The 27,128-nt window shown below is 42.6% G+C and overlaps 1 protein-coding gene and 1 non-coding gene across 4 annotated transcripts in view; both read left to right on the top strand.

The window, feature by feature from the left end:
• Positions 1-27,128, top strand: part of PRMT7 (protein arginine methyltransferase 7) — a 39,730-nt gene that overhangs the window by 507 nt on the left and 12,095 nt on the right. Inside the window, exons 2-9 of one of the 3 annotated variants that reach the window (XM_086351400.1) lie at positions 3,005-3,182; positions 5,954-5,990; positions 9,775-9,878; positions 11,235-11,384; positions 18,512-18,620; positions 23,481-23,593; positions 25,673-25,914; positions 26,111-26,291. In XM_086351400.1, the coding sequence (XP_086207526.1) occupies positions 11,238-11,384; positions 18,512-18,620; positions 23,481-23,593; positions 25,673-25,914; positions 26,111-26,291 (792 nt within the window). In that variant the 5' untranslated portion in view covers positions 3,005-3,182; positions 5,954-5,990; positions 9,775-9,878; positions 11,235-11,237. The remainder of the gene's footprint in view (positions 1-3,004; positions 3,183-5,953; positions 5,991-9,774; positions 9,879-11,234; positions 11,385-18,511; positions 18,621-23,480; positions 23,594-25,672; positions 25,915-26,110; positions 26,292-27,128) is intronic. The other 2 variants (XM_086351399.1, XM_086351401.1) reach the window with 2 other exon arrangements.
• On the top strand, positions 8,592-8,719 carry LOC147353462 (small nucleolar RNA SNORA19). The gene has a single exon (XR_015146725.1). It is a non-coding gene; the product is annotated as a small nucleolar RNA SNORA19 (small nucleolar RNA).

A 27,128-nucleotide genomic window follows, 5' to 3' on the forward strand; every position in this document is an offset into this window, starting at 1 on the left:
TTTGTTGTTCAGTCGCTCAGTCGTGTCCGACTCTTTGCCACACCCGCCGTATATACTCCTTTGCTTAAAACCGTTGAGTGGCTCTCAGTGTACCTAGAACAAAATCAAAACACCTTTCCAAAGTCAGCATGGCACAACGGTTTGCAGAAGCCCACATGCCTAATCTCCTATCATTTCTTCTGCTCAAAGTGCTTCAGTCACTCAGACTTTTGTAACTCTGCACCTAATTCTTGACATTTTACGTCCTGTTTTTGGAAAAGTTGGGGTAAGGATTCCTGAAATATGAGCACTACACTATCATAGCTTTTAACCCCGCTTATCTTTCAGGCCTCAATTTAGATGCTATTTTCCTCAGAGAACCTTTTCATAACTTTGTTATTCTCTTTCATAGCACCCTATGCATTTCCTTTCTTGCCCTCAAGTAGTCTGTAATTATTTTATTTACTCTCTCTTATTAGGATCTATAAATTCTTGGAGGACAAGAACCTCCTTTCTCTTTATGGTAGTCCTCCAGTCCTAATACAGTACCTGGCATACAGAAGGTGCCTAGTAAATTTTGAGTGACTGAACCAGAGGTCTACTCTGAAATCTGACTAGTAAAGCAATTAGGGCTTGGCAGTTGATTTCCATCCTCTCCTTGTAAATAACCATGTGATTACACAGCTCTTGGAGAATGAGGAGGAGATTAGAGTATCCTGAATCTAGATTGTGGGCTCCTTCTGGGAGAGAGGATAAGGCATAGTAATACATGAGGAGATTCATGTGTGGAAGATACGTAGTGTTCACCCAGAGAGGTTACAGGACATAGTTTCTGTCCTCAAGCATTTGTTTAGATTTATATGAAACCAGTGACTTCTCTACAGTTCTGAAAAGACACTGTGGTCCTAGTTACAGCCTCTGCAACATCATAGATGAAAAGAGAATTCCATAAATTACAATACTTTACTTCCCCTTAACCTTTAAGTGACTTCACGATTGATTGCATGTGGACCAGAGGATAAGGGTTTTAGGAATCTCCACAATATGGACCCCATCAACATGTTTGACTTCTTGTTCAATGGAACTTCAGGTTAATTTATTAGTTCACTGTGCATGATTTTTTAAGCCTCTCTAATCTGGTGGAGTACTTTCTCCCTCCCTTCCCCCATCTAAATCCTACCCATCTTTTAAACTTCTTTCTACTACAGCATTTGTTGGAAGTGTTTTCTAAAGCATATTACAGATTATGGTAGTTCTAGATACTCTCCCTTTTAATGACATTAGCTTATGAGATATGTAGAGCTGATTCTAGCAGTGCTTTTCAAGCTGTAGGTTGAAACCCTTTGGTGAGTTATTAAAACAATTCAGTGGATTATGACCTGCATGACAAATAAAAATTAAATAGAGTGGACTATATCAGAGGGTCTTGCCTACATGAAGACTAAGTAATTGTTTTGTGAAACTTTATATTCCGTGTGTGTGTTGTGTCTCAAGGTAAAATATATTTCTTACTGGGATTGTCAGAAAGCTTGATAACCACTAAATTAGAGACTAGATATACTGAAGTAGAGTTTTGCTGAAGGACTAATTGACTACTTTGAACCAGGCTAGTGACTGAGTCTTTTCAGAAAAGATTGTTACCCATCCTCTAGTATAAGAATTCAGTGTTTACTTAGTTTAGATGACTTCAGAAGAAAGTCAGTAACTCTGGCCAGTAAAATGCCTTACAAATGTTTAGGGTCTTGCGGAGTGGGCATTCTTTTTAAAGTTTACAGATGATGGATCAGTGCTTATCAAGAAATGAAGGAAAAGGTAGAACACTTACTGTTTTTTGAATAATAAGAGGGAGGGCACTGTGAGAGGCCATGTTTGCTGAGAAGAACCTTCAGATTTTGAGCTGTGGGATTTCTCTCTCAGAAATAGATCTTTGGCAGGAAACAGGCCATATAAGACATTGATCTGGTGACATTTCATTTATTCGAAGCCTTTTTTTTTTAGATGAAGAAAGTTAAAATTGCTTTTAAAATTCAATACTGAGTAGATAAGAAGTAACTGACATAACAGTAATATAATAACGTAATAATATAACATAACAGTGAGGCACTAAGAAAAACAGTATAATTAGAAAAAGAACAATTACTATTACTTTTGAAGTCTCCTGTGAAGGCCTTTGATTTTGAAGGCCTTTGTGGATTCCATCCTTTTCCCTTCATTCCTATAGGTAACCACTATCATCATTCCCTGTTATGCTTTCGGTGTGATCCCTGAAGACTATATTCTCTGTTGCATAATTATGAATTTCATATGAATACAATCATGTATACTCTGTGGTTTGCTTATTCTTTGGCTTGGTGTTATATTTTGGGGATTGTTCATGTTGAATGTTAGCTATGATTTATTTGCTCAGGTGAGGTTTACTTAGGTGAGTTGAATTACTATTTCTTTGCATATTTCCTTAAACTAAATTTTACTATTCTAAGACAGTATTGCTGACACTCCTTTATTGCTTCACTTTCACTTTTCACTTTCATGAACTGGAGAAGGAAATGGCAACCCACTCCAGTGTTCTTGCCTAGAGAATCCCAGGGACGGGGGAGCCTGGTGGGCTGCCGTCTATGGGATCGCACAGAGTTGGACACGACTGAAGCGACTTAGCAGCAGCAGCAGCAGCAGCAGTCTCTGTGTTCTCCCTTTTCCTTCTAGGCCTTTCTTCTGCATTATTTCTCTTCTCACCTGCCTTCACCTGAGGCTGTACTCAGGTGCAACTCTGAGGCTCATTTGACCCCATTGAAACCATGGAGGCCTGCTGAAGTTTCCAGATAGCTTTCTGAATTTTTGTCTTAATGATTTTTGATGTTGTGTGCTGAATATAAAACTAAGTAACTCTTGATGGGAAGATCGAAATTCTGATGAACTAATATTTTCAGTGTCTCTGACATTTTCATCCATTTTATGAGTTCTTTTTTTCCCCCTTGTCTTAAAAATTCGTTTCCCTCTGTATTTTGGGGCATTATGATTTGAATAGATTTCTGACGATCAGACTTGTCTACAAGAAGTCAACTGGCAAGGCTGCTTTTCTCTGCTAAAGCTGAGAAGCTGATTGACATCATGAAAGTCTTCTGTGGGCGGGCCAATCCGACCACAGGATCTGTGGAGTGGCTGGAGGAGGATGAGCATTATGACTACCACCAGGAGATTGCAAGGTAATGGGGTTTTTTTTGTTTTTCCCCACAGTTCACTGTAGCTGGGTAGGGCCGTTGATCTCAAAGCAGATTCCTTGGAATCCAGTCTGAGTGGGGAATAGATTGTCACCAAGTGCTTCTGACCAGGGCAGTGTTGCTCACCAGCAGGTCTGCTCAGCTAGGTAGGTTTGTGTGGGAGTTCCACAAAGTCATACCTGTGTGGAGAGTCAGACGTTGTGTAGCAGCCATATCAGAGCCCCAGAGGATTTGTCTAGTGGACCAAAGAGGACCCAGGGTTCAGTAGTAGTAACAGCAATAGACGAACTTATGAAACTTAATTATTGAGTCACTGAAATGATGACACATTTATCATATGGTTAAATTCTCTTTAATGGAAAACATGGGGGAAAGTGAATTATTTTTTTTCCTTTGGAGGGATGTTTAAAAGTATGTCAGTGAGTTACTGTTATTAAGCAATCATTAAGTGTATACAACACTGTGTGAAGGCTGTGAATACCAAAATGAAGAAGATCAGGTTCTGGTTCTCAAAGAACATGCAGATTTGTGGAAGAGACAGATATATAAAAAATTATGACACCATGAGATGAAGATCAGTGGAAATGGGCACAAAAGTGCATGGAAGCATCAAGAACCAGCTCTGCTGGGAGAGTGATAATTTGAATGATTTCTCAAATCTAAAGAGAGAGTGATTGCTTTCCAGGCAGCAGGGATTATGTGCAGACTTGCAGATGAGCTAGTTTGGGGAATGACTAGCAGGTCACTGTGACTGGAGTGTGGTGAAAAAGTAGCGCTGTGGTGAGGGAGGCTGCTGAAAAGGTGGGTGGCGTCATGTTGTAGTTGGTGGGAGCAAAATGCTGGAAGAGGAGCACAGTTCTCTTAAGTTCTAGCTTTGCCACTTAAGTCTGTGACATTGGCCAAGCTTCTAAACTTCTCTTAGCCTCGAAGTAGTAATATGTGCCCCGTGTACAGTATAACAGTACATGCCTCAGTATAATAACATGTATCCCATAGTATGATACCTTTTTCTTACCATCGTTTGATGATTGAATGAAGTACAATGTTTGGTACAAAATAAGAGCTCAAATACATTACTTTCCAAGTATTTTGGATGTTATTTTCTGAGTGATTGAGATGTTAAATAGGGAAGAAAATAGATGAGGTTGCATTTTGGAACATTCCCTGAGAGCAGTGTGGAAAGAGCAAACAACTTGTGGGCATTTGGGTAGATATCGCAGCCCCATGGCTGAGACAGCAGAGGTGGAGAGAGGAGGAGAAAGCTTTGAGGGAGCCTAAGTTTGGTAACTCTTGGGTGCAGTGATGGAAAGAGAGAGAAAATTCAAGAAGCACCAAGATTTCTGATTTGAGTAAGTGGATGGAAAACAGTTCCATCCCAAGGAGAACACAGGAGGAATGAATGTTGTTGGGAGATGAAGATTAGTGTCTGGGTTTGGCCATCCAGATGGAAATGCCAGTGGGCAGATAAATTATGGATCTGGACAGTTTGCAGTTATTAGTGAGAGTTGAAGCTGGAAGAGATTGCAGGCTTTCAGAGATCGTGTGGGATAAGAAAGGTAGAGGGCTGAAGAAAGAATCCTGGAATATCTGGTGAGGCAAGACAACAAGCAGGGGATGGCCAGAGAGTAGAAAGGAAGAGAACATTTCAGAAAGGGGAGTGTCTAGCAGGGTCAGAGAAATCTTAGCTGTTAAGTGATGGGAATGAGCTGGTGGTGCTTAGGGAGAGTGATGTCAGTGGAGTGGGAGGAGTGGGTGGGTGATGAGGCAGGGAAGATCAGGTGTGAAAATGTCCCTTTTGAGGTGAAGGAAAGTAGAAAGGACCAGATTTCAACTAAACACTCATAGGTAGGTTCACATGTTAAAAACCTTGGTATGTCATTTAAAAAAAGAAGCAGCAGAACTGTTTGCTTTTGGTGCAGTGCTCCTCAAAATGTGGAGTATGAAGTGCCTGTGTCACACTTGCCTGGAGCACCAGTTCAAGTGCAGATTTCCAAACTCCAGCTCCATCTTCTGGATCAGAAGTTCTTTGCGTGTATTGTGGGAAGCCACATGTTAAAAAAAAAGCTCTCCATTAATTCTGATGTTGATCGGAAGCTGGAGGCCCTCTCTTTCTTGAGAGTGCCTTAATTCTCACCTGGAACTCTCAGAAAGCATCTTTGGGTTGAATCTGCTGAGTTCTGGGGATTATCCTAACCCTGCCAGAGATTTTTCAGATTTGTGTATTATTATGGTAGAACATACAGATAAGCAGCCCTCTTCTCTGTAGTTTGATGAGCTCTTCTTAGTTGTCCCTGATGACATAAGGGAAAGTGCCTTCATATACACAGCAGGCATATAGATTCTCTTTCCCTGATTGTTCTCCTTGGTGTTCCTGCCATCTGTGGTTATCCCTGTATACAAATATATGTAAGACTACGTGAAGTGTTAGACACATCTGAGTTGTTCCTGAGGAAAAAAATTATATGATGTATAACATGATGAGTATGCTAGGACTGTGGAATTACTGTGACAGGGCCAACTATCACAGGAGTTTCAATCCAAGATTCTTTACTAAAAATAAACATGTTTTGCTAAGATTTTTTTTTTGCTACAGTATGAGAGAATGACAGCTTATAGCTCTGTTAAAATAGTTTAAAATGGACCAGGATGTTTGTTCTGTCTGATGTAGGAATGCATTTATGTATGTGTATATTCTCATACGTTGATGTTTATCATTATTAGCAGAGGTTTCTAACTTGTCTTTTTATTTTTTTTAGGTCATCCTATGCTGATATGTTGCATGACAAAGATAGGGTAAGTGTAAGAGGAAACTGTTATTTATTTATTTATTTATCTTTTTGAAACTGTTATCTTAAAGTGGTGTTTGAAACCTTCCACTATGTGGTTAAAAACTGCCCCCAGAGGCACGCTGTTAGAATGACGCAGAGAGGCAGCAGTAGGGTGCACTGCTTGGGAAAGAAGGAGTCTGGGTCCTTCTTGCTCCTCTATTACTGACTTGAGCATGACCTTGGAGAAAACATGAGACCTCTGCAGACCTCACTTATTAGAATTTATAATGAGTGGGCCATACTAGCTGATTTCCATAATCTCTGGATACAAAATACAGTTTTACCTGGAATAGTTACTTTGTAATTTTAAAATAGAATCTCTAGAGGTCACTGCAGACTGTATTTTGTAAAGTATATTTGGTTTTCACTGCAGAATTACATTTCAGCTTTTCTCTTTCATTTTTGTTTCATCTGAGTTCTCTTTGTTTGAATTATGTTATAATTCTGGTCTTATCATGGTTAGCAACCCAGGATTTCCTGGTCTCCCAGAGTGCTTAACTAGTCAGCCTCATCCAGATCGTTCAGAAATTGGGAGGCTTGAAGGAGAGGGATGCAGGGCCAGGCTTAAAAACTGAGCAGTGCTTGGCAGAAGGATCAGGGCACATGGTAGGGCTGGTCATGAGGCTGTGTTGGTGGCAGTGTCTCTTTCACCCAGCCCGGATTAACTGCCTGCTTCTTGGCAACACTGTGACAGAAGGGCCTCCTTAAGCACCATTAGTGTTCAGACTACACCACAGGGGCTAAGTGCCTCCCTCATTTTTGTCAAATATCCAAGTGCCTTTGCTGATCTGCTGAGGAATTACAGAATGGAGAACAAACATTGTTGGCTTTTGACTAATCCTCTGTAGTTTAACGTTCTTGACTTCTTGTTGGACTCATGGGCCTGTGAGCCTCTCTGATTTTTAGTGTCATCTCTAGAGAGAGTCCTTTTTGACTCAGCTTCCAGAGGATTTGGACAAATGGTGATGTCGTCCATCCGGTCAGCCAAGCCAGGAAGATGATGTCTTTCCCTTATCTAAGCCTATAGTTGATTGACCACCAAATTCTATTGTTCTTTCAACCCCACTGCCTGCTCAGCACTCATTGACTGGTGTCGGCCCCTCTTTTCCTTCCTCTGTGCTGCTGCTGCTAAGTCGCTTCAGTTGTGTCCAACTCTGTGCGACCCCATAGACGGCAGCCCATGAGGCTCCCCTGTCCCTGGGATTCTGTAGGCAAGAACACTGGAATGGGTTGCCATTTCCTTCTCCAGTGCATGAAAGTGAAAAGTGAAAGTGAAGTCGCTCAGTCGTGCCTGACTCTTAGTGACCCCATGGACTGCAGCCTACCAGGCTCCTCCGTCCATGGGATTTTCCAGGCAAGAGTACTGGAGTGGGGTGCCATTGCCTTCTCCGTCTTCCTCTGTACAGCAGCCCTAAAACCCTTCAGTGTCCTCTTGCTGCCTTTGAGGTAAACTTCAAATTCCTTGATGGAACATTCCTGGGTCTTCATTATTTAACTCTTAACTTCTATTCTCCCCTTCCCAGTTCTATACGTGAGGAAATGGAGTCAGAAGTTGCTGGTTAGTGACAGTCAAGAAAAACATGTTTCTCTGTACTTTTGTATCGTTCCTTACATTTTGTTGTTGTTTTAAAACACTTCTATTATCCCATAAAATCAATCCTGGTACTCAACCTTCTGGTTGCACCCCCCTCCCACAAGGCAACCGCTGATAGATTTTTCTGTCTGTATAGTTTTTGCCTTTTTTGGAAATTTCATCTTAATGAAATCATATAATATGTAGTCTATGTGTCTTTTTTCCTTCATTCATCATTTGAGGGTCATTCATGTTGAGGGTATTAGTATCCATTCCTTTGTATTGCTGAGTAATACTCCATTATATGGATAAACTGTATTTTATCCATTTACCAGTTGATAGACATTTGAATCGTTTCCAGTTTTTGACTGTTTTGAATAGTCCTGCTTTGAACATTCACATGTAAGTCTTTGTGTGGACATGTTTTCATTTCTTTCATATAAATATATCAGAGTAGAATTGCTGGGTCTATATGTTGAATGTACATTATTTAACTTTGTAGTTTTAATATATTTGGAAGGCAAATAAGCACATGAAATTATTTTTTCTAATGACTAATAGTGTCAAACATCATTTTATGTGCTTATTTGCCATCCAAATATCATCTTTAGTGTAGTCTAGGATTATGAACTCACATAGGACTCTTTATGGATACTGCCAGTTGTCTTTTAAGAAGCTCCAGGCAATGGCACCCCACTCCAGTACCCTTGCCTGGAAAATCCCGTGGATGGAGGAGCCTGGTAGGCTGCAGTCCATGGGGTCACTAGGAGTCGGACACGACTGAGCGACTTCACTTTCACTTTTCACTTTCATGCATTGGAGAAGGAAATGGCAACCCACTCCAGTGTTCTTGCCTGGAGAATCCCAGGGACGGGGGGGGGTCCTGGTGGGCTGCCGTCCATGGGGTCGCACAGAGTTGGACACGACTGAATCGACTTAGCAGCAGCAGCAGCAGTAGTAACTTCAAAGTTGGATAATTAAAAAGTGATCGCTGTGCACATTTCATTGTCTTTTTTCTTTATGTCAGAGAAAAGATATTTCTGATGTGCTAAATAAACATGTGGAGGTAAATTAGCAGCATGACTAATTTAGTCATTGCTGTCAGTCACCTTCAGACAACAGTCAATAACTTCAAGTTACATTTTGTATTTTTTTGCATTGTGTGATGGTTTTGTATGTTAAGAAAATTGAAAAAGTATTGCAGGTATTTTAGTATTTGTTGTATAGAAAATACAACTTTTTTAAATTAAAAAAATTAAAAGTGATAGCTCATTTAATGGATGTTATTTATTTGGCACGTATTCCAACCCTGTTTCCTGTTGAGGATGCTGCTGATGAGGGTTCTCAGGTGATTGGCTCGCAGACTGAACTGAAGCTCCCGAACCAGCTCCTAGACCTGCTCTCTTTCCATTACCCCACAGCCACAGCTGCACAGAGAAATCTGCACCGTCCTGCTTTTTGTGGAAATAGTGTATTTGATGTTCATTTTCCTAGTTGAACAATTCTATCGGTTGCCATCCTGATTTATTTTAACTTTTTTTCTTTCTTTGCCATAAAAAGCACGTAACATAAAATGCCATACTGATTTTATCCAAGACAAAAATGCAATTACTTTAGGAGTCAAATATTTCTGTGAGGCTTACGGTGAAGTAACAGTCCCCTGGTGTATCATTTCCCCCAGACAAAACATTTTTATGCTTACACTCAGAGGCAACCTCCTTTCTTCTCTTTGAACTGTTTGTTTTATGTTTACTTCCAGACCTAAATAACTATTATCTACTGACTTCCCACTGTAAGAGCTAAGAATCTGATATTCTTTCAGCTCCTCCTTCCCACTCGTTCTCCTTTCCTCCCAGCACAGTTATAGTTTTTGCAAAATTAATATTCAGTGTTTCAGTAGGCAAGTCACTTAAATTCTTTATGCCTCTGTTTTCTCATCTGTAAAATAGGGATAGCAATAATACCCCCTTTTGTGACGAAGTAAGCGCTTATATAAATGTGTGTTAGTTAAAATCACGTTGACTTTATTAGGCATGTATAAACACTGTTCACAGTTGAGCTATGTGATAATTTTGATTGCTGTTCCTTTCTTGCATTATTCTTTGTTAATAATTAACTTATTTTTGCTTTATGTTTTATGTAGTCATCCTTTTATGCCCATACTTTCTCCCCGTAGTCTAAAATTTCTCTCCAAAGGAAAGTCAAAACAGTCGGCTGTTCTGTCAGTTTCATCTTAGAGATTGTTCCTGGGTCATTTTCCCCAGCCTCAGTCTGGACTAGGTGCGTTCTAGACCTGCAATTCTTGTTGTCTGCAGATCTCCTTTGCTCCTCTTTTTGTATTGAGTCCTCCGTTTCCTGGGTCTCCTTGTGTTCCTCTTTGGTTCCTTCCCTCTTTAGTGAAGCTCATCCTTTATCACATTACTCTGAGAGGGTTCATGGGGAGTAAGGTTTTTGAGGCTTGGCTTATCCGAAAACGTCTTTATTCTGTCCTCACACTAAGGGCTGGATTCTAGTTTGGAAATCACTTCACTTCATAATTTTGACATTATCACTCCATTTGCTTTTAGAGTTCAGTGTTGCTATTTTGAAATATAGTACTATTCTTTTTTTTTTTTTTTTGGCTGTACCACACAGCCTGTGAGATCCTAGGGCCAGGTACTTAATTAGCCAAAGTGTTACAGAGGAAAAAAAAATATAGATATAGATATATATGATTAAATTACTAAGGACTTGAACTAAAAACAAAGAAACAATTTCCTGAGAAGAAAATATTTTTTAGCCCAGGAAGCTGTATGAATTAAGAGTCTAGTGAGGAAACCAAAAGCCACATTATATGTTTCAGTGGGCTCCCCTGGTGGCTTAGTGGTAAAGAATCCCCATGCCAATGCAGGAGACATGAGTTCAATCCTTGGGTCTTGAAGATACCCTGGAGGAGGAAATGGCAACCCACTCCAGTGTTCTTACCTAGAAAATTCCATGAACAGAGGAGTCTGGTGGCCTACAGTCCATGGGGTTGCAAAGAGTCAGACACCACTGGGCACACAAGCATATGCATCTGTTTCAAGAGAAGGAATTGGTTACAGAGGTATGGGAGGACTGGGAAGCACCAGGGTAACCTTGTGGTAGTAATTGCAGGAAGCAGTTCCTTTACCTGGGGACACAAAGGGAGAAGACTGGAGTTCCCAGAACCTAGACGTGTGGAGGAGAGGTCCTGTGGAGCTGATGCTCAGATCTCTGAAGGGAATTGCTACTTGAGTGCTGCTCCTAGCTCTGAAGGGCCTGAAGAGAGTGCACATGTGGGAAGGAACAAGCTTTCTCCATCCTCTAGTTCCTGTGTTGTCCAGTCGTCTAAAAGCTGGAAAGAGGAGAGTGTGGTTTGCAGAGCGTGAGCCTCAGCGTCTCTAAGCAGATTATGGAAGAGTGGGTGTGGAGGGGAGACACAATTACTTTATAAATTTTAAGAGGCTGACCCAGTGCTCCTGGAGCCTCGGGAGGCCTGTTCAACTCAACCAGTGCAAGCCACAGAGGCCACAGGGTTGGGACTTCACTCTGCTGCTGCCAACTGTGACTCTAGAACTTCACAAAACACTTACAATAACTGATATGAAGTAACAGTTGTTTCTCCCTTTCTCTTAGAATATGAAATACTACCAGGGCATCCGGGCTGCTGTGAGCCGGGTGAAGGACAGAGGACAGAAGGCCTTGGTTCTTGACATTGGCACTGGCACAGGACTCTTGTCAATGATGGCGGTCACGGCTGGTGCCGACTTCTGCTATGCCATTGAGGTGAGGCACACTCTTCATGTGTATGTTCTCTGTCCTGTGTGGAAAGTTTCTTGTGTGCCTTGCACTCTCCCGGTCCGTTTCTTCACAGACATACATGGAGTGTTCGCTCCATGCCAAGCACAGCGCCAGGTTCTGAGGACACAGAGATGAATCAGACACCATTCTTTCCTCCAGGAGCTCATTTTCTTCTCTGAAAACAGTGATTCTCAGCCTTGACTGAACATCAGAATCACTGAGGAGCTTTTAAAAAATTCTAATGCCTAATCAGTTGTTGTCCTGCACGCCCCCACCCCCGATTTTAATTAATAGTTCTGGGATGTGGCCTGAGCATTGGGATTTTTTAAAGTGCATCAAGGTTGAGATCTACTACCTTAAATGTCCTGACAGAGCTAGCTATCTTACTGCATTTACCTGTAGTTTGGCAATCTGCCATTTCACTCCTTTAATAAAATATTAAACAAAATTATTTTTCTGGTAATGCAAATAATAAGCTTCCCAGGTAGCATTAGTGGTAAAGAACCCGCCTGCCAATGCAGGAGATGCAAGAGACGCAGGTTGGATTCCTTGATCAGAGATACTCTAGAGCTGGAGGGAGGGTATGGCAACCCATTCCAGTATTCTTGCCTGGAGAATCCCATGGACAAAGGAGCTTGGTGGGCTATAGTCCATAGGGTTTCAAGGAGTCAGACGAGACTGAAACAGCTTAGCACACATGCATCTGTGCGTGCAATGTGAATAATACATACCACTATAGGAAATTTGGTAAATATGAAGAAGTGTATTGACTCAATAGATGACTAACCATTGTTAAAATTTTGGTGTATTTTGCCCTACAAAAGTTGTTTCATATTGTGATTAAGTTGCAGATGACAAAGTCCCAAAATAACAGTGGCTTAAACAGAAGTTTTTTGCTTTCTCCCGTAAAGTATAGAGGTCAACACTCTAGGGTGCTCTGCCTAGACTCCTTCCAGCACCTGCCTCCTACCCCCATGTCTACAGGGTGGCCCTCAAGCACATAGTCTAGAAGGGTGACAGTTTAGGCTGAGGGAATACCGTGGTGTGTTTGGAACAGTGTTGTCCAGAGTTGTGGCAAATGATGTCATGGTAGAAAAACCCAGAAAGGTAGATTGTAGCCAGACTCTGGAAGACCTGAGTGTCACATTAAAGACTTTAATTGTGAGTTAGGTGTTAATGGGCTTCAAGTTTCTGGATAGTCCAACGGTAGTGGTAAGGTTGTGAGTGTGTGCATGTACCCACATGTAATTCTGTACACTTGTCTCAGGATTTCATTAAAATGATTAAGGGTCATTCTTTGCCTTTGGAGGCGTCATCAAGGCTCTGAGCTGATACAGAGAAATCAGCATTTGAAGATAGTTGCCTTGATAGCCTCAAGTAGATTTTATCTTCATAAATGAAGAAGCCAAGACACAGGTTAAAGTCTTAAGTCCCACATTTAATAAGTAGGAGGGCTAGACCTGGATCTTGGTCTTTTGGTTCCTAATTTGGTGCTCACTCCACACTGGTAGCTTTGATAGGATGGTGTATGTGTGTGTGAGAGAGAGTGCTAGTGTGGGTGTCTAGGGTGGAGGCAGGGATGCCATTGATGATAAGAGGAGTCCCTCTTTCCAGTAACTTATTTTGTGGGAAAGACCCTGCATTTCATTTTGGACATGTTACGTATGAGACAGCTGTTGGGGCAGGAGCCAGTACCTTTGTGGACTGCTAATGAAAAACATAGGATGAGAACATACTTTTTGATAGTATTGGTAGAACTGTTTTCTTAGGTTTTTCCATATTTCCATCTCACTTGACCTGGATTTCTAATCTCTTGCTGTTCTGGCTTGTGACTGTCAGACCTCTTCCATTTGACTCTTCAGATCTTTATGGTGGCCTCCCAGTTTTTGCTCTAATGACTACCTGGTTGATTCTTTGGTCTTCCTGTCTTTGGACTGCCCTGTGGTTTGCAGCTCCGCCTGAACTGCATGGCAACAGGAAAGACAGGTCCAGAAGAATGAGTGAGAGAGAACCTGATGGTCCCTAGAGACGGGAGTCTGAACCTTTTGAGGGTGATGTGTACAGTGGGTTTGGGACTCACTTGCTAAAGATATGACAAGTAAAGCTGGCAGTGTAGGGGGTTGTCCAGGGAGAGAGTAGACTGAAAAAAGCAAAGGCAGGATGTGTTCAGGGGGCTGAGTGAACAAGAGTGGCCATGAAGTCAAGTCCAGTCAGAAGTGAAAAGACCCTAGAAGGCAGGTGCAGATGGCGTGGAAGTCATGAGAAAGAGGGAGTGATCAGCAAGTGTGGATGTTACTAGAGCAGCACTGTCTATTAGAACTTTGTGATGGTGAAAATCTATGACTGTGCTGTCCCATATCATGGTCCCTAGCCACATGTGGCTGCTAAGTACTTGAAATGTGACTAGGAGAACAGCTCTTCCTAGGCCTGAGGAGCTGAAATTTTAAAATATTACTCCATTTTAATCCATTTACATCTAAATAACTACATGTGGCTACTGTATTACTACAGGTATGGAAATTAAGCAGAATGGGGGCTGAGAAAGCTATGGGTTGGCAGCTAAGAGGTTATTGGTGACCCCCTTTAGGCAATATTTTCAGGAGAGTAAGGTTGAGGATTGGATGGAATATAAGAAATTAAAGGCATTGTCTGCAGGCTACTCTTTTAGTACATTTGAAAAGGAAGGAATCTTGGGGAGGATGTGTTGGTTACAGTGACTTCTGTGGCACAATGACTTGAAAACCAAGCATGATCCTGGCTTCCTCATTTTCTTTCTCCTTTTTAAGGGCAAAAAGAACATTCCCAGGAATCTCTAGCAAACCTCTCCTTGGATATATCATTGGCCAAAATAAAGTTAAATGCTGTTTAATTTATTTCATTTACCTGGCAAGAAAGATTCACTTGCTCTTAGACCAGACAGTACATCCCTTGAAAGAAGATTAGTTCTGCAAACCGATTTGAGGGCTAGGGGAGAACACAGGATGATGATGTTGAGAAATCAGCTTCAGGGTTCATTCGATACTGTTTGAGGTAAGTTCTTGAGTTCTTGGTGGCTGAGGAAGAGGCTGTGAAGGACAGACTCTGCAGGGTCAGCAGAGGAGATGAATGAAGGGGCAGGAGGGCTGAGAGGGTGGTAAGAGCACGTGATACTTTTGGGGTGGAGGCAGACTGATTGGTGAGAATTGAGGGTCTGAGGCCCTCCAACGACATCAAAACCATCAAACTAGAGCCTTGAAATAATTTGAAACAGATTGTGAAAGTTTTTTTCCCCCTACCCGAGCACATATTTTTTGTAGAAGTATATAGCATTTTCCTCTTGATTGTAATAGAAATATGCTTTTGTGGCAGAAAATATAGGTGGATACAGAAAAGGTCTTAGAAAAAAATGGAAATCTTGTCATTATGACTGGTCACTTTATCATTTTCTAGAATCAAAATCATTTCTAAAATTCAAAAAGGCCAAATAGTTGTCTGAGGAGGCCTTAAAAATAGCTGAGAAGAAAAAAAAAAAATAGCTGAGAAGAGACATAAAAGGCAAAGGAGGAAAGGAAAGATATACCCATCTGAATACAGAGTTCCAAAGAATAGCAAGGAGAGATAAGAAAACCTTCCTAAGTGAACAATGCAAAGAAATAGAGGAAAACAATAGAATATGAAAGACTAGAGATCTCTTCAAGAAAATCAGAGATACCAAGGGAACATATCATGCAAAGATGGGCTCGATAAAGGACAGAAATGGTATGGACCTAACAGAAGCAGAAGATATTAAGAAGAGGTGGCAAGAATACATAGAAGAACTATGCAAAAAAGATCTTCATGACCCAGATGACCACAATGGCGTGATCATCCACCTAGAGCCAAACAGAAGGCAATGGCACCCCACTCCAGTACTCTTGCCTGGAAAATCCCATGGATGGAGGAGCCTGGTAGGCTGCAGTCCATGGGCTCGCGAAGAATCGGATATGACTGAGCGACTTCACTTTCACTTTTCACTTTCACGCATTGGAAGAAGGAAATGGCAACCCACTCCAATGTTTTTGCCTGGAGAATCCCAGGGACGGGGGAGCCTGGTGGGCTGCCGTCTATGGGGTTGCACAGAGTCGGACGTGACTGAAGTGACGCAGCAGCAGCAGGAAGTGTCACTATGAGCAAAGCTAGTGGAGGTGATGGAATTCCAGTTGCATTATTTCAAACCCTAAAAGATGATGCTGTGAAAGTACTGCACTCCATATGCCAGCAAATTTGGAAAACTCAGCAGTGGCCACAGGACTGGAAAAGGTCAGTTTTCATTCCATTCCCAAAGAATGGCAATGCCAAAGAATGTTCAAACTACCACACAATTGCACTCATCTCACACTCTAGCAAAGTAATGCTCAAAATTTTCCAAGCCAGGTTTCAACAGTATGTGAACTGAGAACTTCCAGATGTTCAAGCTGGATTTAGAAAAGCCAGAGGAACCAGAGATCAAATTGCCAGCATTCGCGACATCTTTGAAAAAGCAAGAGTTACAGAAAAACATCTAATTCTGCTTTGTGACTACACCAAGCTTTTGACTGTGTGGATCACAACAAACTGTGGAACGTTCTTCAAGAGATGGGAATACCAGACCACCTTACCTTCCACCTGAGAAATCTGTATGCAACAACAGTTAGAACTGGACATGGAACAACAGACTGGTTCCAAATAGGAAAAGGAGTACGTCAAGGCTGTATATTGTCACCCTGCTTATTTAATGTATATGCAGAGAACATCATGTGAAATGCGGGGCTGGATGAAGCACAGGCTGGAATCAAGATTGCTGGGAGAAATATCAATAACCTCAGATATGCAGATGACACCACTCTTATGGCAAAAGTGAAGAAGAACTAAAGCACCTCTTGATGAAAGTGAAAGAGGAGAGTGAAAAAGTTGCCTTAAAACTCAACATTCAGAAACCTAAGATCATGGCGTCTGGTCCTATCACTTCATGGCAAATAGATGGGGAAACAGTGGCTGACTGTTTTGGGGGGCTCCAGAATCACTGCAGATGGTGACTGCAGCCATGAAATTAAAAGACACTTGCTCCTTGAAAGAAAAGCTATGACCAACCTAGACAGCATATTAAAAAGCAGAGACATTGCTGACAAAGGTCTGCCTAGTCAGAGCTATGGTTTTTCCAGTAGTCATGTATGGATGTAAGAGTTGGACTGTAAAGAAAGCTGAGCGCCGAAGAATTGATGCTTTTGAACTGTGGTGTTGGAGAAGACTCTTGAGATTCCCTTGGACTGCAAGGAGATCCAACCAGTCAATTTCCTGAATATTCAGGAAATGAGTCCTGAATATTCATTGGAAGGACTGATGCTGTAGCTGAAACTCCAGTACTTTGATCACCTGATGCAAAGAATTGACTCACTGGAAAATACTCTGATGCTGGGAAAGATTGAAGGCAGGAGGAGAAGGGAATGGCAGAGGATAAGATGGTTGGATGACATCACCAACTTGATGGACATGAGTTAGAGCAAGCTCTGGGAGTTAGTGATGGACAGGGAAGCCTGGCATGCTGCTGTTCATGGGGTTGCAAAGAGTCGGACACAGTTGACCAACTGAACTGAAAATTTCCTCTATGTGCGTATGGCTGCATGTGCATCTGTATGTTTCATGCAGTGATGTGGTCAGAGCTATGCAATCTAAATTGGGCAGGTGGGAAACTAAGAGATAGAAGAGCTTATGTTTAGGGACACATGAAGGGTTCAGGGAGGACTTCCATCAGGAGGGGATTTGTGCTGCCCTGAAAAGCTGGGTTTGCTTTGGCAGGTGGTGGTAGGGCAGAGAAGGCTCAGGCTTGCCTCCTGCCTGTACAGTGAGGAGATGAGTGTGGCTGTAGCGTTGGTAGTGCATATGTGTATTGGGGGTGGTGGTGGGATGGGAGGAAGGCTGGGTAAAAGTAAGGTGGTCCATAGTATGGAGGGCCTCAGATACCATAAGAGAATATAGGCTGTGTTCCACTAGCAGTGGGGATTTGAGACAGTTTTGAGCAGGAGGGTGAGCTGCTCACACTTCATATCTAATATAGTCTCACTTTCCTCTAGAGAGCACATCACTTCACATCCCAGGTCCCCAGTCATGGTTTTGTGAGGCACATCCCCTTTGCATCTCCCTCTAGCATAGCACTGATACTGCCATCCTTACTAGGTGGTGTAGTCTCCTTGGAAGTCCTCTGCAGCCCTCCTTTGCCTTGCATGTAATGGGAACACCTAGCTGCAAGTTAAACCTAGTAGAATCTCATCCTTTTGTGTTCATTTCCATGACACACATTTAGAGATGCATTTAAATTACATAGGTGAAATCTTGTGTATTTAGATCAAAACAGCCCAACAAAATATTTTGCCTGTATCAAATGGTAACAAAGGTACATTTTATGTATTCAGGAAGAAATTCCATAATTGAGGCCTCTTTTACTTCAAATCAGAGGACCAGAATCAAGGTATATCTTGCTAACCAGGTGTTCAGTTCAATTCAGTTGCTCAGCCCTCTGGAAGCTGGGTCAAAAAGGACCCTCTCTGGAGATGACACTAAAAATCAGAGAGGCTCACAGGCCCCTGAGTCCAGCAAGAAGTCAAGAACGTTAAACTACAGTTCAGTTCAGTCACTCAGTCTTGTCCAACTCTTTGTGACCCCATGAACCGCAGCATGCCAGGCCTCCCTGTCCATCACCAACTCCCGGAGTCCACCCAAACCCATGTCCATTGAGTCGGTGATGCCATCCAGCCATCTCATCCTCTGCCGTCCCCTTCTCCTCCTGCCCTCAATCTTTCCCAGTATCAGGGTCTTTTCCAATGAGTCAGCTCTTCACATCAGGTGGCCAAAGTATAGGAGTTTCAGCTTCAGCATCAGTCCTTCCAATGAACACCCAGGGCTGATCTCCTTTAGGATGGACTGGTTGTATCTCCTTGCAGTCCAAGGGACTCTCAAGAGTCTTCTCCAACACCACAGTTCGAAAGCATCAATTCTTCTGCGCTCAGCTTTCTTTATAGTCCAACTCTCACATCCATACATGACTATTGCAAAAACCGGGTGTTAGGATGTTATTTAACTTACTGCTTATTTTTATTTGGGTTTTCACTAATTTTTAGGTTTTCAAGCCTATGGCTGACGCTGCTGTGAAGATTGTGGAGAAAAACGGCTTCAGTGATAAGATTAAGGTTATCAATAAGCATTCCACTGAGGTGACTGTAGGACCAGGTGAGAGCAACACATCTTGTGACAAAAGCTTTACTTGCTCTTGTGGGAGAGAGAAAAAGGTTTATTCCAGCTTCTGGGAGAGATATACCCAGGTAATTGCACAGAATTGGGACCTCTCCATGTGCTGGTCTAAAGATAAGCACTTCTCTATTAGTTTATTTCTCCACTAATTAAAATAAATGAGGAATGAGTAAACCAGAGCCAATCAAGTATATGAGTGTTGATGTAAACAAATGAAACCTTTTGCTTAAGCAGGTTGAAATACTTGTCTGGCTCAATTTATCTGGTTTTGAGTTTTATTAGACAGAAACAAAACAGTAAAAGGTTGACAGTGAGAGGTTCGCTTAGTTCCAGTATCTGGTCTCAGTATGAGCATAAGAGATTTGCCTGTGTGACTTGGTCTTCAGATTTTCAGAATACTTTTTATAGTTTGGGAATTTGAATCAGACTTTTGACATTTCACATGCTACTGATACTGGGAGAGCACAGTGAAAAAGATTTACAAGAGAAACTTCTAGCATGAAGTTATGGATATTAAACATGCAGTATTTTAAAAGAAGCATCTACCTAAATTTAGCATTTTTCTCACATTTGAAAAGCATTTTTTTATGGAAGATCTGGAACGTGCACAAAAGAAGGGATTGATATTCCCTTTATTTATTTTTAAAATCTACCATACATACAAAAGAGTGCACAGATCATCCCACTTTTAATCAACATTACTGAGGTATGATTTATTTATTTATTTATTTGGCCACACCGCATGGCTTGTGGGATCTTAGTTCCCTGACCAGGGATTGAACCCGGGCCCTCAGCAGTGAAAGTACAGAGTCTTAACCACTGGCTGCTAGGGAATTTCCTATTGAGGTATAATTTATATAAAGTGGATGCACCCATTTGAAGTGTATAGTTTCAGTTTTTTTTTTTTTTTTTGGGTCTTTTAGGTCTGCTCTATATAGTTTCAGTTTTAACAAATGTAAACACAGTTGTCACCACTTCTACCATCAAGATACTAGAATGTCTCCATCGTGCCCAAAGAGATTCCTCATGACCCTTTACAGGCATTCCATCCCTATCTGTGGCCCTAGGCACTCACGCATCTGCTTTCTCCATTATAGATTAGATCGGCCTTTTCTAGAATTTTGAGTGAAATTATAGTGTGTACTTTTCTGTGTCTGCTTTCTTTTTTGTAGTACAGGGTTTTTGAGTTTTGTCCAGTGTTTTATGTATCAAGTGTTCATTTCTTTCTGTTAGTGAGCATCACTCATGTGGATACATTCTATACTCTGTTCATTGCTTTACCTACTGATGGACATGGGTAGTTTCCTGGATGGGTCTTTTGGTTCACTGATCCCTTTTTCTACAGTGTCTGATCTGCTGTCAAGCACATCTAGAGAACTTTTCATTTCTGATACTCTATTTTTCATCTTTAAAATTCCCTTTGTGGTTTTTTCTTTTTTTTAATAACTTCTGTTGTTCTTATGTATTCTTGTGTTCCTTTAAATAGTTAGCAGATTTATATTAGCTGTTTTAACATCCTTCTATTCCACTGCCTCTCTTTGTCTTTTCTGGGTTTCTTGTTTTGACTCATTTTTACCCTGGTTCTGAGTCCTGTTTTCCTTCTTTGCCTGTCTGGTAATTTTTATTCAAACGTTGTGTATATTGGGAGATTTACATTGCTAAGTGCTGAGTTTTGTTGTCTTCCCTTAAAAGCTTTGTCTGGCATGCAGTTGGATTTCTTGCAGATATAAGCCTTTCAAGGCTTATTTTTAAGCTTTGTTGGCACAGGCTTAGAATAGCTTTAAGATAGGGTTTCTTACTTGCAGCACTGTTGACATTGTGGGTTTAGTAATTCTTTGCTGGGAAAGTTGTCCTGTGCATTGTGGAATGTTTACTCCTGGCCTCTTAACTGGTGGAAGCTCATAACATCTCCTTCCTCAGCACCATTTGTGCCTATCAGAAATGTCTCCAGGTATTGCCAAATGTGCCAAGTGTGGGGTGTGTGCATGCAAAATCTCACCCTGTTGAGAACCCCTCCTCTAGGGCTGCTTCAGCTATACTAGTACAGCGTGACCTTTCTGGGGTCTCTGCTGAGAGCCTGGGTCATGGCTGATCAGAACTAGAATGTTGCTCAGTCCTCTGAGCTCTGACAATTGCTCAGGTTATAGCTACATGGTCATCCTTTGCCCAGCCTTCTAGAGGCTTACCCTACGTGTGTGTGTTTGGATATATTCAGCAAGAGACATGAGGGGAGCCTTGTGCAGATTTCCGAAGCCCTTTTCCCATGTAGCTTCCTCTCCGACTCTCACTCCCCTGAACTCGTCTCTTCTGTCTCATTCAGCAAGACACTTTGCTTGGCTTCTCACTATGTGGACAAAGGTCTGGAAAGTGCCTGCCGGCTGGGAGCCAGGGCAACAAGGGTTCACTTTGTTTCCTGCTGTTCACTGTCCAAAAACACTTGTTTTATATATTTTGCCGTGTTTTCTAGTTGATTATGATGGTAGATAAGTCTGAACCCAGTTACTCCATTTTGACCCAAGGTGGAGAACGTGTGGCATGTCACTTATTCTGTGCCCTGTCCTGTGCCACCTCCAGACTGTGTGTTCACACACTCAGCTTTCTTAATATCTTTCTATGTAGTGATTTTAACCTCAATAATGAAATAATTATGTAATTACGTATTTAATGTTTCTATCGCCACACAGCTGAAGCATCCTGAACTCATGGGCTGTGTGATCTTACTAATTATTCCATTCCATGATTTGGCACAGGGCCTGGCACATGGAAGAGTTCAGTCATATTTGTTTAGTGAGTAGACTGTCAACTTTGCTTGGTCCTTAACTTGTGGTAAATGGGAAACACTGCAGCTTCGATACTGCTGCAGTTCAGGCCTTCTGAAAACTCTCTCTTCCCAGGCCTCAGGGACATCTCCCAGTCTTTGTTCTCCTTTGCAGCTTCCTTCCTACTCCCAAATGCTTATTTCCAAGCTTCTGTTCTGAGCTCTTTTAAAAAACGGCATCTGGGTTTGTTACCTGTTCCCCCAAGATGGATTACGCACTAAGATGTGTAGTGGCCAACTTGGGGCGGCATTTATTCGTCCATCTAGTCATTTGGTGAAAATGTCTGAGGCCCCTGGGGTAACCGCCCCCACTCAGGCTCCCCCTGCATGTCTGTTCCCTTCTACAGTAGCATTCACAGGCTCTCAAGAAGTATTTCTTGAAATCCATTGAATCATAAAGCTTTATCTTTGAAGCAGATTTGGACAGTAAATCATTTTAAGTTACATAATTGGCTTAAAAAGTATTCACAAGGTAGGATTGGCAGGGCTTGGTGATTGATTGGGATGTAGGGTGACAAAGAGGGAGGGTTCAAGCATTTAGCTGACGTTTGTTGACTGTTTTGGGGTGCTGCTAGGCATTGTTCTAGGCCCTGGGGTGCAGAGGTCACCAGGCCAGTCAGGGTACCATCCTGGAGCTGGCCAGTGATGCCCATGTTTCAGGACTCTGTGATTGGTGGTGCCATTCATTGAGCAGAAACATTGGACAGAGAAGCACGTGTGTGAGTGGGTTGGTCAGCTTAGTTTGGGACAGTGTATTTCACTTGGAGTCTCCCTTGATATCAGAGAGGATGGGCAGTGACTTGGAGGGTGGTCTGTGTACCAGGAGATAGAAGTTTCTTCTCAGCCTCTTTTCATGTCGTGCTGCCTTTGAGCACACATGTACTTCACAGGAACTGGACAGGCTTACCTCTGTTATCTAATTACCACCACCATGTGAAGCAGATCTCGTGACCAACCCCTCTTTTACAGATGAGGTGACTGATGGTCAGGACTGAAGGTTCAAGGTTAGAAAGTGGGATCCAGGCCCAGGACTCTATGACTCAAGGCTCATGCTGTCTCTGCTACACTTGCCTTTGAACTCTTAATGCTGTTCTTTTCTTGCATCACCCATCCTTGTCCTCTGTGTAGGGAAGATGAGTGGGCTTTGTCAAATTATAATTCATGAGCCATTAGGAGTATTTACAGTTAATTCTTCATGATGAATACACCTTCCAAAGTCAGTTTTGTTTCGGCTCATTAAAAATTGTAATTGTAGAAGTAACATTACAATTGTATTATGGAGGTTTAAAAAGTAGAAAAGCAGAAAGACCTTCCATAATCCTGCTATCCAAAAAAACTGTTATTTAGGGGATTGTTTGGCAGCAAGAAACTAACTTGATTCAGGGGGATTTAATATAATGAACTGGGGCCTCTGAGTTCTGGATCTCAGTTGTATCTTTAGGTATCAGTGGAATCAACCTCTGTCTTACTTTGATTTTCTCTCCTCTGCAGCCTAGAAATATTTGAAGTACCAGCATTCAGTCTCTGCTTTTCAAATCATTTTTGCTAATTTAATAGTTAATAATTTAATTGTTTGTATCTCTCCAATTTGCTAATAAAAATGAAAATATTTTCATATAGTTGATTGATTTGCTTTCTATTTTGAATTGTCTGTTTTTTGCCTGGTGCTCTTTTGGAATGTTTGTAGTTTTTTTTGTTTGTCTGTTTTAAATCAGTTTTACAAGCCCCTTGCAATATTAAATAGAAAAATTGAAAGAGTAGTACAGTGAACACCCATGTTCTCTTAAGCAAGACTTAATCAGTTGCTGGCATTTTGACATACACGTGCATACCAAGGTGGATTTTATTTTTTTTCTGAACTGTTGGGAAGTCAGTTACAGACATGATGACACTTCTAAACACTTCAGCATATGTGTGTGCTTTTAGTTATAATGACCTATTAACCTTTTTTTTTACGTATTTGTTGTAAATATTTGCTCTAATCTGTTGCTTGCTTCTGACTCTTCCCTTGTGTTTCTCAGATGGTGACATGCCATGCCGTGCCAACATCCTGATCACGGAGCTGTTTGACACGGAACTGATTGGGGAGGGAGCCCTGCCCTCCTATGAGCATGCACACAGGCATCTTGTGCAGGTAGGGGACTGCAGCTGCCCTCGGGCAAATTGGTGTGATCTCACATGGCTTTTATCACTGCACAGTACTCTGCACAGCCCCAGCCCCAGAACCTCTCTGTATCCCCTCGGGCACCCTTTGATTCCTATGAGATTTTGGTTCTCCTCAGTCATGACTTCCTCTTGAATGCTGAGTCTTAGTAGGTTAGAGTCAAAAGACTAGAAACTATCTTCAGATTCAGTTCAACAAGCATTCTTACACTGTGTATAAGGTCTTCTAGCATCCAGGGAGAAGTGTAAGATGTCCTTCTTGCTTCTAAGATCCACACCAGTCAGCAGTGGTGAGGACTTAATGGGCCGAATGGAGAGGTAGGCAGAAGCACTGCTGATGTTTGGTTTAAGGCCAGTGGAAAAAGTCAAGGGTCAGGAGGGAGATGAGGGCCTGCACAGAGAGGGTGGAATCTGGGAAGGTGCTGAGGAAAAGGAGAGATGTCCCAGGCCGAGGACCTGTTTAGTGGGTAGTGAGAGCACCGGTCTGTGGTGCTTGTGAGCTCACAGTGGAAAATGGGTAGAGGGTAGGCCTTGAATGCCAGGCTGTTGATAACCTTGAGTGGTGATAGCCTTTGACAGTTGTTTTGAGAAGGGAAAGATATACTGAACATGTTAGTTCAGAGACATTGGCCTTGTTTTTTTATGAACATAAACGGGGAGGTAGAGACTGAGGCAGAGGCCAGCTGGGAAGGCATGTGTGTCTGCTGCTTCTGCCGACACCTGCCATATGGGCAGCATTCTCATGAGCCTGTAACTGTCCTAGCCTGGAACTCTCTTTGGGGGCGCTTAGTCTCCCTGAAGAGAGGAAGGAGGCTCCTCCCAATGCAATTGGTGCCTGAGTCCACACTGCTCACATGGTCAGCATGTGAGGTAATTGTCCTGCGGATTCCCATACTGTGTGAGATGTCGTGTCATTTCCAAAATACAGAATTCTGTGTTTGAAATTATTTTTTCTCTACATTAAAGCCATCAATTAGATGAATCCTTGAAATAGAGAACAAGGATATTTAGAGTTATGTTAATGTTGTCCAGTTTGTCTTTCTCTGATTCATCTCATAATTAAAAGGTGCACTAGCAGCTATCCTCAGCTTCCTCTCCCAGTTGGCCCATAGCAGCCAGGTGTTTGCTGTCCACTCTAATCATTGTCCCTATCTGCCCAGCCTGAACTTGAAGGAGCTATGGCAACATGGTCTCCAGTACCTTGTCCCTCGTCCTGCCACATTGAAGGTCATGAAACTGGGGCACTGGGGCGTCTGACAGACCATGTGGTGTTGCAGTGGCCCAGGAATTGGTCTCAGGAGACACCTTTATTGGTGCCTTCATTTTGCTGGGCCCTTTTTAGGGTACCAAGAATATGAAGGTGAGCTCCTGGCAAGGCAGATAGGTGGACAGGTGGTCACAGTACGGTTTGGGGTCTGCTCTGATGGTAGTTGGTGGGGTGAGGTCTTGCCCACCCTGCTGGGGGAGGGTGGGGAGACCCCTAGTGCTTGGTGTGTAGAGGGTGTCGGATGAATGTATTGGAGGGTTGGAGGAAAACTGGATGAGAGGCTGCAGCCACAGCCAAGTCGGCAGTGCCCAGCCAGGAGGTCAGGTCGGTTGAGGATGGACACTTGTCTACTGGGCTGTGCCATAAGAAGGTTCTAGTGTCCGGGTGAGAGCTGCACTGAAGGGAAGCTCTGAGCCTAGTGCTAGGATTTCTATTTAACAGGAAGACTTAGACTCTTTCTTCAAAGTCTGTGTGGGAGTTAATCAGCATGATGACAATTAAGGTTTATTTTTGAAATATTCAAGAGTGTCAGGTAACTAGGAACTTAGCTGACATAAATGATCTTAGACATAATGTGTGTTCTTTCTGCAGTCTAGTTTCTTCCTTTCCCAAGGGCTTTGGGCTGAAAACAGTTCAGTGTCCTAATAGTGATAAGGCGTTAGATGTTACTAAACTTGCCTCGTATTAGGGAATAAATCTCTTTTGCTCAATGGGAATTACTGTGGGTCAGTGTAACTGGTTATTTTTTTGTTCTTTTGTTATACTTTTTGAATATAAACTTAGGCAAATTGTGAAGCAGTGCCTCACAGAGCAACCGTCTATGCACAGCTGGTAGAGTCCAGGAGGATGTGGTCATGGAATAAGCTGTTTCCCATCCGTGTTCAGACCAGCCGTGGAGAGCGGGTCATCATCCCCCCCTTGGAACTGGAGAGGTGCCCTGGCGCGCCCTCTGTCTGCGACATTCAGCTAAACCAGGTGTCGCCCGCTGACTTCACCATCCTCAGCGACGTGCTGCCTATGTTCAGGTACCAAGGGGCCACCTAGGGTCATGGCGCTTGGAGACAATTGGTAGAATTAGGTCTTTGGCAGTCGTTATTGTATTCATTTTGACATCAGGAGTCCATTGCAAACAAGTCTCATTGCAGGTGAGGTTACCATAAAAGCTTAAAAATGGACTGTGTGAGCTTAAAATCTGCCTCAGTTCCCAAATGTTCTTTACAGTGTGGACTTCAGCAAGCAAGTCAGTAGCTCAGCAGCCTGCCATAGCAGGCAGTTTGAACCGCTAGTGTCTGGCCGAGCTCAGGTGGTTCTCTCCTGGTGGGACATTGAAATGGACCCTGAGGGGAAGATCAAGTGCACCATGGCCCCCTCCTGGGCACACTCAGACCCAGAGGAGCTCCAGGTAAGAGGCAGGAGCTAACTAAACACATTTTCATGGAAATCAGCAAGTTGTCATCCACTTTTGGTCCTGGGGAAGGAGCATGTTGGGTCTTAGATTCACAAGCATTTAGAGACAGAAGGGACTGAGTTCATGGCCAGCACCAGTGGTCACAGTGAACCACTGGGCAGCTTTTGTGTGCTGGCTCTCCTGTGTCTTGGCACAGCCACTGTTAGACCTGGCCCCTAGAGTAATCCCAGGGGACCTCAGATTAGCTTGGAGTAGAGAACTACTCTGGGAGATACAAACTCAGGGAGATAGTGAAGGACAGAGGAGCCTGGCGTGCTGCAGTCCTCGGGGTTGCAAAGAATCAAACCCGACTTAGCAGCTGAACAGCAGAGAACAACAGCCTGTCTGCAGCCTCATTTTCTGTGACCTTAAAATCTACCTTCAGTTCAATGGAAAGTGGGGAGGATGTGACATACAGAAAAGGAAATACATATTTAATTCCATATTTTATTCCTCTTTAATGTGTGGAAAGCTGTTCAGCCTCACTCATAAGAACCATGCAGATTTAAAATGCAATGAAATACCATTTTTCACCTGTTAGTGAATAAAGTTCAGAGTCTGCAGACTATTGGTGGAGCCGTGGGGCAGAACAGGAAAGTGATGGTCAGAGCGTCACAGAGTGCAGTGAGGCCTACAGTATGGCAGGATGTAAAGTGACGCCACTTCTAAATATTTAGGCTCTGGTTGGATCTGCATATGTATAGCATGGCATGTGTACCGGGATGCTCACTGCAGCCCTACTCTAATGGAAAAGACTGGAACAGCCTAGAGGCCACCAGCAGGGACTAGCTA

This window comes from Bos grunniens, chromosome 18, assembly GCF_055505025.1.
Source record: "Bos grunniens cultivar Pamir isolate PY7600 chromosome 18, Bosgru_T2T1.0, whole genome shotgun sequence".
In the NCBI taxonomy this organism is placed as follows: domain Eukaryota; kingdom Metazoa; phylum Chordata; class Mammalia; order Artiodactyla; family Bovidae; genus Bos; species Bos grunniens.